General features: G+C 40.4%; 1 protein-coding gene across 1 annotated transcript; it reads left to right on the forward strand.

Annotated features, from left to right (window-relative positions):
- Positions 1-9,816: 9,816 nt before the first annotated feature.
- On the forward strand, positions 9,817-11,439 carry BTG4 (BTG anti-proliferation factor 4). The gene is made up of 4 exons (XM_009980402.2): positions 9,817-9,989; positions 10,590-10,727; positions 10,908-11,103; positions 11,263-11,439. Exons 1-4 carry the CDS (start codon positions 9,817-9,819, stop codon positions 11,437-11,439), a joined length of 684 nt encoding a protein of 227 aa, XP_009978704.1.
- The last annotated feature ends 922 nt before the right edge of the window (positions 11,440-12,361 follow it).

Raw genomic sequence — 12,361 nt, forward strand, 5'->3', positions numbered from 1 at the left:
AAATTAATCAGTCATCTTTATGGCTGCCAGATGCCCAAAGCTGCAAAAACTTGCTATCATGTATTGTTACTGAATTTTAAAAAAATTAACAGAAGATTCAGGGAACTGTTGCTAGCTTTAGCCAGAATTCAGAATGAAGGCTAATTGATGGTAATGGATGAGATGTATTTTGGAATTATTAATTGGAAAAGGAGTATTGCTGACTTGCAGGAAAGGCTTGCAGACCTCAGCACCTTTCTGCACCTCTTGCAGATTGCCCTCGTCTGGACTGCTTCCCAGATATAGGCTAGAGGCTTTTCAGTAAAAACGTGGAACATTTTACGAAAATGAGAAAAAAAAAAAGTATAATTATGGAGTCAGGCTGAAAATGTTATTACAATATTTAACACTAGTTGTCTTAGTTTTCATTACTTGTGTAAATTGTATTCATGGTATATATGTGGAACACTAATTCACCAGTAAGATTTATAGAGGCTTCAGTAGAAGTTTATATCAATATCTCAATAGCAAGCACAACTTTGTCTGCATCTTCATTTTCTTAGCAAAGTAGTAGGAGAAACCCCAAGCTTTATATATCTGGTCCAGTCCCACTGTTTTGCAGGTGAACTTCAGTGATCCAGATACCATATCACTTATTTTGGTTCTTTTCATGGCCAATTTAATGCTCGAGCCACTGCATAAATAAGAGTATATATACCTCATAGCATGCTGAATTTTATTGATCCTATCCACAAATTACAGACTACAGGAACTGTTAACTAAAGTGCTGAGTGGGCAGTTGCATGCCAGGTTGATGTTAGCTTTTGTAAAACTCCACCAAGTCAGAAGGCTCTGCTCAGTCCAGAAGGATCCAACCTGAAAGGCACTACAATATCCCAGTTATGCCTTCCTTTGGAAAGACAGCATCGTCTATAAACTCAGTTTTGATGCCGTTTGCTAAAATCTACAGTTTGTTCTGTAGATAGATAGTTTCTACAAAATTTAAATTGCTCGGTCTAGCAGTTTTTGAATTATACCTCTCTTGAAATACCATCTAAACCCGTCCTTGAGTGACAGGCTAGGGCAGAAGCATTTCTATGGAAGCTGATTTAATAACCGCCCACTACCAAATTTCCCGCATCTCTCACTCAATTAACTCTTGGCACTAGCTGCTGCTGGGCACAGGCTAATGGAGAAGATCTATTAATAACTAATAAGACAAGTAAGAAATAAACTTGTGCTTTGAGCTGTGCTTCGATGTCTCTATGCCAGGATTTTGTGTACAAAAGTGCATGCAACACTGGTGTTTTGTTTTTTTTTTCCCTAAAAAAATGATCCAGTTTTGAATCTGACCACTCTCTGTTGGCTACTTCTAGATACTAAATCAGAACAGACATTATGTGCTTACTATGAAGAAATTAAGTGCACGACCTACTACTTTTAGCTCTGTCCCAAGCGAGAATTCAGAATAAGTTTAAGCTAACCATCAAGAGATGGGCTGTGTCATTCAAGCCATGCAGTAGGCCAGGTCCAGGCGACTTTCATTACTGTCAATCATGTCATTTCCAAAGTTCCAATATTCCACCAAATGACACACGTTGAATGGAAATATTTATGAAGAAAGAGTCAGGATCAATGGTTCTTACCTGTCAAAGATATTTTTCTTTTACTTTAGTTTTCTCCATGCTTTGAGCATCCAAGTCTCTCTCTTTCTCACTGTTTTTCTCACTTTCTAAATAAGACAAACGAGAGGCAAATGAGCAAACACTTCTACTATCACTGTCCTTCACAGAGGGCAACTGAACCATAGGGTACTCTGAGGCCATTCAGAAGGTTATCCCAGTGTATGGATCCCAAGACAGTAGGTATCAGCTGAAATATCTCAGTTGAGCACACTAGGGGCTGTGGCTCTTTTGTCACTCAGAGCTTATTGGCTTGAGTCATTATTCATTCCTGACAATTAATTCCTCCCAGAAACCCAGTCAAGAAAGGTTTAGCAAGCTGGGGGCACGCAGTACTTCATACTTACTTCTAGAAAGCTGTGGGCTCTGGAGAGCAGTACTTCTCTCTGGGAAGTAAAACCACATTAAGGGCACTGGGGGAGGTGGGTGGTGGTGGTGCAGGGAGGGCATGAGACCCTGGAGAGGTGTAAGGGAGTCTGGAGAGGGTGCAGTGCTCAGGCAAAAGTTGTGGGGCTTCCAGAAGAGTACAGGATCTTAGGAGGATGCATGAGGCCCCAGGGAATGTGTGGGGATGCCAGGAAAAGTGTGAGGCTCTGAAGAGGGGCCCCAGAAGGAGCATGAGGCTCCTGCAGGACCCTGCAGAGAGGTGTGTGGCCCCAGAGATGGTGTAGGGCTGCAGGCAGGGTCCCCTCACAGCATGGAGTCCCCTGGTGGGGCAGGGTCCCCTCACAGGGCAGGGTGGCAGGGTCTAGACAGGGCTCAAGCAGTGGTGGGAGCATGGCTGAGGTCCAGAAGGTGCAGGCAGAGCTGACGTTGGCTGGGCTTAAGCCAAGGGGCCAGCAAAGACAAGGGGGCCGTCAGGCGCCACCGAGTGCTGTCCTGACTCTATCCCTGGGTCACTGTGTGGGGCTGCATCCTGGCATCCCCTCTCCATGAGGTTGCCCTGCCCAGCTCAGCCTGTCTGCTCCTGCCCTGTGGCCCCAAGGAAGCAAGAGGATGGCAGGATCCCAGTGCTGCCCGTGCCACTGACACGTCCCTGTCACTGCTGCCTGCTGCGGTAGGTACCCATGACCCTTCTGCTGGGATCGTTCTCTGTTCCCTGCCATCACTGGCGTCTGGGTGCCAGGAACGGGGACTGTGGTGAAGGTGTGAAGCCATCTCAGAGGGAACACAGCAGCACAGACATGCCTGGGGAGCCTGGACCCAGCTGCACAGTAAGGGACATGCTGCCTGTCACAGTAAACATGGAAATCTGGAAGGCTGACCACATTATACCTGTCATTTCGAGTGTCTTCAGGCCATTATCACTCAAGTCTAGCCCTGGGCCTCTCTATGAATAGGAAATAGCTGCCACTACAGGCACCGATTTTATTTATTCAACAAGAACAAATGGAGGTAAATGCGAACAGTAGCCTTACACTTGTGACATGAGCACAATCAGAACGGGAGCTGATGTCTGCAAATTTGGGGAAGAAAAAAACCTTTCAATTTGTTCTCATTTTTTAGTGTCTTGTATGCAAAAAAGTTGTGAATGAAGTGTATCACACAGTAAGGTGCAGCTAAATTGCCTTGACAAAGGCAGTGATGTCTCTTGCATGTGTGACAGGCAATCCAGTACATTTCACTTGCTTTATTTCGCTGTCTTGCCTGTCTATTAGATGTTTCCGCAAAGAGGTTAGACTATCTGCCTTTTGTTGTCAAAATTCCTGTGCGTCTGATTTCCATTGAGATATCTTCCAAACCTTTTTACCTGGCTGTGTAGCTAGTGATTGTTACTTTTGGCAATCAGCTAACTACACTGCCTAGTAACTAGGCTGCTGTAAGATGCAGCTCCCTTTCAACTCCTACTTCGATGAAGATTGGGATTTTGTTAAAAAATCTTCTTAGAGCAGGTTCTAGCACTATGAAGTATATTCTCCATTATTAAAATCCTTGAACATTAGTTACAGTGGTCAGAGTAAAAAACATTTATAGCATACAGTGAATTTAATGTTTAATCATTGCTCAAAACTCCTTTCACTTGCTAGCTTGTTAAATAAGACATGAAAGCTAAATGAAAATTATTTTCCGAATACCTGACAGAGGAACTGAGGATGCAACCAAAAAAATTCTTACTCCAATCTTGGTGCATAAACAATTAAGTATACAATAAATCTTCATGCGACTGAACAATTTAAACACAACAGAGAGCATTCTTGCTCCAGGAAAGTTCCTAAGGATTTTAGCACCAACTTTAAGAAATCTAAGATTTCACTTGATATTGCCAACATATACCATGTGCTTCTGTTGGACAGCTAAAATTCTGGAAATAAAGCTGCTAATGAGTTAACATGAATAACAGTTTTGCACTAGGAATAAGAATGTAATGAGGAAATTTTGTAGTGCAGTTTTCTGTACCGAAGCGGTAGCAGGGAATCCTGTGCCTTGTTTTGATGGCAGTGAAGTTAGTGATTGCGAAGCAATGGATACAATCAGCTAACTACACTGCCTACAAACCAAGCAGTACTCTCGTGGTGAGGTCATGGCATTCAAACCTAGAAAAAAAGAAAGCACTGCCAATAATTATATTAACATACTCTGTCTCCTCAAATGATCTTATAACAACAAACAATTGACAATAATTGAAAAAATTGGTCATATCACCCTTAGTGATATTCTACTAAATCCAAAGTCTTTATATCACAAATTAATTGTTCTTAACAATTAAAAACTGCAGTGGATGCATTTCAAACATCATTTCAGGGGTGCAAAGACAAAGCAATGAAATACTAAAATAAAAATTATTATAGTGCACTACAATGGAAATGGGAAATGAGAAAAGCCTTGGTATGCAGTCCTTGCTGCATGAGTGCGGACTAAGTGGAATCTATATTCAGAGCTGGAAGTGCAAATACAGCTGAAAATTTGAGCCAAGACAAATTATTCAACATGAATAACATTCTACCTGGTTTACAGCATGTCAGCTGTTAGTGCTTATGTCACAGTGAATCTGCTTATCCTTGTTCTCTAGTTGGGGTATTTGAGTTAATGTCCTACAGCACAGGTTTCGTGCAATTTCCAGTTAAAGGTTTTTGGTAGAGACTGCATGTAACTACAGCAGCAGTAAGAATGGTAGAATTGCACTAGTTCCCTGAACTTAAGAAAGCCTTTTTTTTTTTCCCAGAAAAACATAGGAACACAGATCATGCTGGTAGTCAGATATCAGGCTGCTCAAACATTTTACCCTCATTTGTGGTAGCTAAAGAAATTAGCAAATCTGTTCTGTAGAACAAAATTGAAGATGTGTAAGTAGTTATAATCAGTTATGCCTTGTGTCTAATACATATGTATGCAATTAATAATGTGATAAAACTATTTAATTGAAATTTATCAGGCTATTCCTAAATCAAGAATGAGACAGAGCCTGTGAGTTTACAAGGATAAGTTTTGTCTGCAAATTAAACAATTTTGCTAGCTTTCACCCATAAATGTCTTATTGTTAAAACACATAAAAAGACTTCAGGACTTACCCTTAAGAAGCTTACCTTGTAATAATCCTGATATGGACTGCATTTATAATAAAATACTTAAAAAGATTTAATGGAAAGGGAAAAATGACTAGCTGCTTCTCCCTTCATTTCCTTCCCTTTTCCGTGGCTAGCAGAGCAACCTATTCACTGAGCACCCAGCAGTCTTTCACTGGCAGATATGCCTCTGGGGATGGTTCCTTAGGTGGCCCCTGGGTGCCTCATCTCATCTCCTGGGACTCCTGGGTTGGAGTGTCCCCAGTCTGGGCTGTGGGTCAGCCCCATGTCTGTAACCTTTGTGTACACTCTGTCGTCATGGTCACTCAGCTGGGGCTTGTGCACCAAGACTGGACTGTTGCTTTGAAACATGCAGATAGCTCTTACCATAGGAAGCTTTGTTGCAAAAGAGGTTTCTATGGGCAAAGTCAATATGGAACACACACGGAGTTCCTGCCTTGCTCCTGTGAACAAACAGCTACAGGTTGTGTCACAGATGTGGAAGTTGATCCAGGCTTTAGTGTCACATGTAGCAGTCCAGACACATGCCTCTAGGCTGATATCTGGATACTGGGGCTTCAGCCTGGTTTTATTCATACCAGGAGTCTATCTGCCATAGAAGCAGGCCCCAAAATGACAGACTAACAGCTCAAAAGAATGAACATCTTGTGCTCCTGGCACTGGGCTGCACATGCTGTGTATCTTCACCCAATGGAGACCCACACCACCTCTCTCCCTATTTCTTGCAGGCCTATCCAGCCATTTCGGTATGCTTGCCCTTGACCTGTTCAGCTCCCTGCAGTCCTCTCACTCCATTGCATTTCAGGTCTTGTTTCTCTAAGTAACTCTTTGCTCTTTTCTTCCTCACAGTCAGCACCAACACGACCCCATCCTTCTGCCACTTATGTTTGGAGGTTCAGAAGGCAGATAGATAAGCCTCTATGAATTCGTACAATGCTGACTGTCCTCACTTTAGGCTGTCCTTTTCTCCATGCTAGCCACACTGGCAACCGAGGCAGAGCAGGAGAAAAGGCATTGTACATTGCTGTTATAGAATGCTTCTGAATGTGATCAGGACAGTATATAACCTGACAAAACAAATGCAGAGTGCTTTTCTTTAAGACGACTGTCACCTAGGATGTTTTTGCATACGGAAACTCAGGCTTACTGATTTTTGTATCAATAGTTATGGATTTCAGCTTCTTACCTGGAGAAATTGTCTGTCATCTGTCATCCACAAAAAATCAAATGGCTTGTAGAAGGAAGATTGCTACTAGCAAGGTGCACTTTGTTTTGTTAGTTCCATGTACTCAATCCTTTAAAGCAAGAAAACTGCAAAAAATTCTGCAAGGATGTCTCTTGCCAGCAGTGTGTTTAGGGAAACAGTGTTTGCTCTGGGTTTGGCCTGCAGTTACTAGAGAAACTGTGTCTGACTCTTTCCCTTTATAGTTCATGTCTAGGCTTGCCCGGTGACCCAGGAGACCCACAATTTAATCTGGCTAAAAATGCTTATGCTGAGTTAGGGGCCTGATCTGAATCTCACTGAAGTCTTTGGACAGATTTCCGTAGATTTCAGTGAGCTCTAGATCAGTCCTGTGAATGTCCAGGTACTGTAATACAATGTGTATTTTTTTTTCTTTTCCTAATAAGGATTAAAAACCAACAACACCATTTAACAAAAGGTGCAACTGTCTACACATTTATCTCATGCATCATGTCAGTGAGAACACCTGGCTATTTATCATGTGTTTTACAAAATCTGCCATGATGCTAACAGTTTTTGTTTGGATGCAACTAAGAATGAGTGGGAGAACAATTTGTTGACTGTTCCTTAACGGATCTCACATTGGGATGGACTGTTCAAATTCTGGATTTGACATTTTGTTTCTTAGTTGCTTATTATCCAAATAGAGTCGACAGGGCTACGTTTTCAAGTCAGTGACAGTAGACAGCATTATGAAGGATTTGAATTCAATGAATCTACGTCATTAGAAGAGCTAGTTTTTCATGTCACTGAAATGGGAAGTCAGAAATACTCTCTGCTATTCTGGTTTCTGTGCCATTAACAGAAACACTTTTGAACTCCTGTGTGATATGAAAAATGCTAACTTAAAAAGTTCTCAGAACCTTACTTCTGTATCAATGACAACCTTAAAAATTACAGACAAGTGGATTTATTGCCAAGAACTTTGCTTAAATTTTCCAATGTTGTTATAAATGAGTGCAGTTTGGCTTGGGATTTGCCTCCCAACATCCAAGAAATAGTACCTTATTGCATGACTGATTGCACTGCTGTAATCTGGTTTCTCGGGTGAAAAGTTTGTTTACTGCTGACTTGCAGTTTATATGTTAACTATGGGAACAAGTGACCCAACAAAAAGAGGTGTTGTAGAGATTCAGACTTCTCTTTGATTGTCCTTTGTGGAATCCAGTCACTTCACTCTTTGTCACAGAATTTCCTAACTCACAGGGCCTGCCTGGACAAGTTGGAGAAAGTAGGAAGGCAGGAGACAGTTCAAAGTCCCATCAACTGATGTGTCCCACTGATCCAAACCAGCTTGGCATTTACTGATGAAAAGACAGTAACTGGATTATTCCTGAGACTGAACTGTGTCAGGGTCAGATCCCACATGGAAACTATGACCAAATTAGGGACTCCAGGGCAGGGATGGATTCCCTGTGATGCTTGCTGCTGTTTTGCAGTGGGAATGTTGTTCTAGCCTTGATAGTTCAAGGATAAAAGGAAAACAAGGTTTATAGGAGGAAGCCTTATCTTTTATTAGATTATAATACGATATTGTGAAAAAATGACACGAAGGCAAAGAAACCAAACTAATATAGCAACTTCCTAAGCTTTGGCAAGAAAGACAGCATCATTCTTATGAGAGTCACAATCTGTATGTCTGTGATTGTGTATGAAACCCTGAATGGACTAAATTGTTATTGAGAAGAAATTAAAAAACTACAGTTATATGCATTATTTGTCATTTTTAGGTGGCAAATCTTGCTCTCATCTGATATTTTCCTGGAGACTGATTCAGTCAGCAGAGTTATAAAACCCCAGATCTGTGGTAGTTGCTCCCAGATGCATTTTCTTAGAAGTAAAGACACTAGAAAAGGGATCAGTTCATTGCATTTGCCTCATACTTTGCATGTATTCCAGCTTTTTCCTCTGCAAATCCTTGGAATACTTGTTTGTAAACTCCACTAGAAAATCTGATTTTTTTTTGTATGTGATGCAAAAAGAAACTGTAAAGAACAGAGCAAGGAACTATGTGAGTGGAAGAGAAAAGAAATAGCCAGAAATTCATGGCTTAGGGTACACTTCTGCAAAGAATTTGTGCCTTAATGCTTTATTTTTCTTATCCCTCTTGTATCACAATCTATTAACAAGACTGAAATGTAAGCACTTGAATTGCTTGGCTGCAACATCTATAGTCAAATTAAGAGCCAGTTAGAATACTCAGCTCGCTTTACCTTAATTTGTTCTTTTGCCTTGACAGTTCCTGATATCTGACACTGGAGGCACAACTTCCTGAGACAGAAAAAGGAAAAAAGAACACACAAGCTGTTCTCTGAACGTGGCACAGCTGATTATTGCATGAAGTTTTAAACAATAAAACACTCACATTTGAGAAACTGCTTGTGTATGAACTCTTTAATAGAACCACTCATACTCTGTATGAAATGCCTCAAAAATAAAATAAAGCTGTACTAATAATGTGAACATTTACACAGATCATTAGGAAGATTAACGTTATTCTAAATACAGAGTAATGCAATTTTCAAAATAAAGAATACCAAATGTGAGGTCTTTATAAGCAAAGTAACTGTGTTGTGTAAAGTCTGCTAGAGGCAGTCAAGTGCAATTTTAATAATTAATTAATAGGCCTGGTACTGTTTTTCTCGTGATCAATATTTCACTTAAATATTTCACAGATGTTTATGAGATAGACTGATGGATGCAACAGAATACAGTACTGAATCAATTAAATATACCCTAAAAGAAGGGGCTGATATTGGACTAAAACCAAGTAGATTGGAAGCAGCTTTGAAACTAGCTAGTCTAATGGTGCACACCTGAATATTGTTATATTCCTCAGAGCCACATGATTTCCTATTCTATATAAACCCTAAACAAGCTGTACTAGAGAAAGAGTGAGGGAGGATTTGGGTGTTGATTTCACCCTCTTATGTAAGTGATGCATGTTTTTACAGCATTAGATCTATTTCCTTGCTGACTATTTGAAGGTGTTTATAAAGCATATGTCAGGTTTTTGAAAACTCTGGTCTGACAAGGTTTGTGATCTTTGTTGTATGTAATACCTATGTAACTGTAAGAACTGCTGGTTGTTGACTGTAATATATGTGATGCATAATAAGGAGTACTGTCTTTTAAACTCTCTTAGCTTGCTTAGTATGAATGCCTTCTAGTGATGCATTAAATTGCTTTCACTACCCAGAACTAAATTTATCAATTGTTTGGCAATTGGGTTTATCTAGGCTCTATCTGTTGTGCCTTATGCAGGTTTTGCAATATCTATCCTTGGAAACTGATAGTACCTTAATGTTATTAAATCTCTCTAGTGTAGTGTCTCATCTCTACTGATGACTATCCAACAGCTAAAGCACCTTGTGCACTTCAATTTAAAATGAAAGACGAAATTGCTGCTACAGTCTTCTTCATCACAAGGCTAGTGAAAAGGGAAGACAAGCTGAGCAAGCATAAAATGGAGAAATTTGCAGCTAAGCTGACAACAATACTGTTTGAAAAGTATAAGAATCATTGGTACTTGGACAATCCATCCAGAGGACAAGCCTTCAGGTAAGAGTATGGTTAGTAGAAGGGAAGGAGGGATGGAGCCTTTGCATGACATAAAAGATGTAGTGAGTACCCTTTTAGTGCCTGGAGCCCTTAAACTGGAAATGAGTGACACAAAATTGGAAGAGAACCACTTAGCTATGCCTTAAGCTTGAGGGAAGAGATGTTATTAACTGGTAAAGATGCACCTGTTTTGAAAGTGGTTTCGCTTTGTGCTTGTGTAGGTATGACTAGAGAGCTGAGGTGGAAATCCTAAAGCAATATGCATAATGTGTCTTGAGTAGCTCTCTGACTTCTTGAGTTCTTCAATGCAGAATTCAAGTGGGCTTAAACTGACTTGTGAAACCATTGTAAGTGCTTTGAATTCTCTTAAATTACTGATAAAGAGAGTTGCTGTGTTGTGTGTTTGAAACAAAACCTTGTTTTGGTTTACAAATCAGCTTTTTAGGCTAACTTGCTGGTTGGGGCTATAAGTGAGAACTTGCATCAACAGGCTAAATGGGTTGAGAAAATAAATAGTGAACTTAAGTGTGCTTCTATATGAGCAGAACTTGCAAAGTTGCAGTGAAATCTTAAATCCACCTGCAATTTGTCCTTACCTAGGTGTATAAGGATAAACAAACATCAGACAAGAGATCCACTGCTGGAGCAAGCTTGCGTGGAGAGTGATGTGGACTTTAATAAGCTTGGCTTGCCGAAAGAGATGACACTATGGGTTGATCCGTTTGAGGTGTGCTGCAGGTTAGTCGAGAAGCTGTGACTAACACATGTCAAGTGCCCTGTACAAACTTTATCAACTCCAAGGCTGTTACTAGAGTCTTAGTGTCTGAGGGTGTGCTTGCTTACTAGTGTCAGCTGACTACTAGCAGATATCCATACTGCTAGTGCAGAGCTGCGTTATACAAATACAGTCACTTTCAGATATGGTGAGAAGAACCGGCCTTTCACAATTGCGCACTTTGAAGGAGAGGAGAACCCAGAGCTTCCTCAGCAGATCAGCTATGCTGTTGACAGAGCAGCACTAGACTATCATTCTGGCATTTCTTCAGATGAGGAGAGCTTCAGCAAGGAGCCGAAAGCTATCCCTACTGTCAGCAATCCTAACAGTGTATACCAGGTAAGCATATGGCAATTGTATGTGGCTTTCAGTAAGGGCTAGCATCTACCCTCTGGGTTCCTCATGAAGAAATGCAATAGACTTAACAATTGATGGCCAGACTAATCCTCCCCTCTTTTCCAAACACATTTTAACATTATCTGATTTTTTGCTGTTTAGTTCAGTGACTACTGCAAGGCACCCATACAGTCCTGGTCTCAGTATCTTCATAGGAAGACCTATATGACTGATGGCTCATACTATGCCCAGCACAGGGGTTACAAAGTCTACAGGCCAACAGCTGCTTTCACAGGACCACGTGTTGATAGATACCACTGGATCAATACCAAGCGGTAGATCTGTGGCTGCACCTGTTACAGGCTGTTGAAACACTGAGCTATTGTATGGGATGGAGGCTGGCACTACAGAGTTTCATAAAACAGGAAGCACTTACTGTCTAATCCCTATCTCTTCCTTTGTACACCTGAAACGTTGGGGTTTTATTATGTAACCTTTTAAATGTTTTATTACTGTTAACATAAGACTGAAAATTAATGTGAGACTCCACTTGTAAGTTAAAAAGGAAATGCATATATCAATAAATCTATTCATATATTTTTAAAAGCTATCTGATCTGCTGTCAGTGTCCTGAAGGGCATTTCCTGTGTCAAGCCATAGGTGCTCAATAATCTGTATTCTAGCTTATCTTTCAAATATGATGTAAATGGGAATAATCAGAAAGAGGCCAAGGGCTGTAGTCAACTATTCACACAGTTATGTCTCAGTCATGTTTCATCATGATTTGGTTCATGGTTCTTCAGAACAAACCTGCATCAGTTGCATGTACTTATCGCAAAACTCTTGTGCAAAAACTTACTATTGATAGGGTTCGGTAGATCACTTATGCAAGAAGTAAAAATCCTACACTTCCTATAACTAGAGATACTTTCCTTTTTAGAAGACTTCATTTTAAAGTCTGTTTATTATGTGTGAATATTGCAATCTGTGGAGTGTTGGTTAAACTGAGTAACTAAGATGTGAGGAGAGGCTTCTTGATTACTCTAAGTCAAAAGCAGTGTTTCCAGTTAAGTCTTTCAGCTTTGATAATAGAACTTGCACTCTAGCAGCTTTATCCCTTTATTGTAATCAGTAGTAGTTTTTTTCTAGCAAGATCAAAATAAGCATCTGTATGGGGTGATGGTGTGAACAGTTGATTCATCAATTCTGAGAGAATGGAATGGATACATAATTTGTGAAGTTATAATAATCCAACTACTTC

The sequence above is a fragment of the Tauraco erythrolophus genome, chromosome 26, assembly GCF_009769465.1.
Source record: "Tauraco erythrolophus isolate bTauEry1 chromosome 26, bTauEry1.pri, whole genome shotgun sequence".
In the NCBI taxonomy this organism is placed as follows: domain Eukaryota; kingdom Metazoa; phylum Chordata; class Aves; order Musophagiformes; family Musophagidae; genus Tauraco; species Tauraco erythrolophus.

Bases quoted from the DNA above. Each gene is read 5' to 3' on its own strand.
- BTG4 (XM_009980402.2), top strand. From the start codon at position 9,817: ATGAAAGACGAAATTGCTGCTACAGTCTTCTTCATCACAAGGCTAGTG. The intron at 9,990-10,589 runs GTAAGAGTATGG...GTCCTTACCTAG, and splicing joins TCCAGAGGACAAGCCTTCAG to GTGTATAAGGATAAACAAAC. The intron at 11,104-11,262 runs GTAAGCATATGG...TTTGCTGTTTAG, and splicing joins ATCCTAACAGTGTATACCAG to TTCAGTGACTACTGCAAGGC.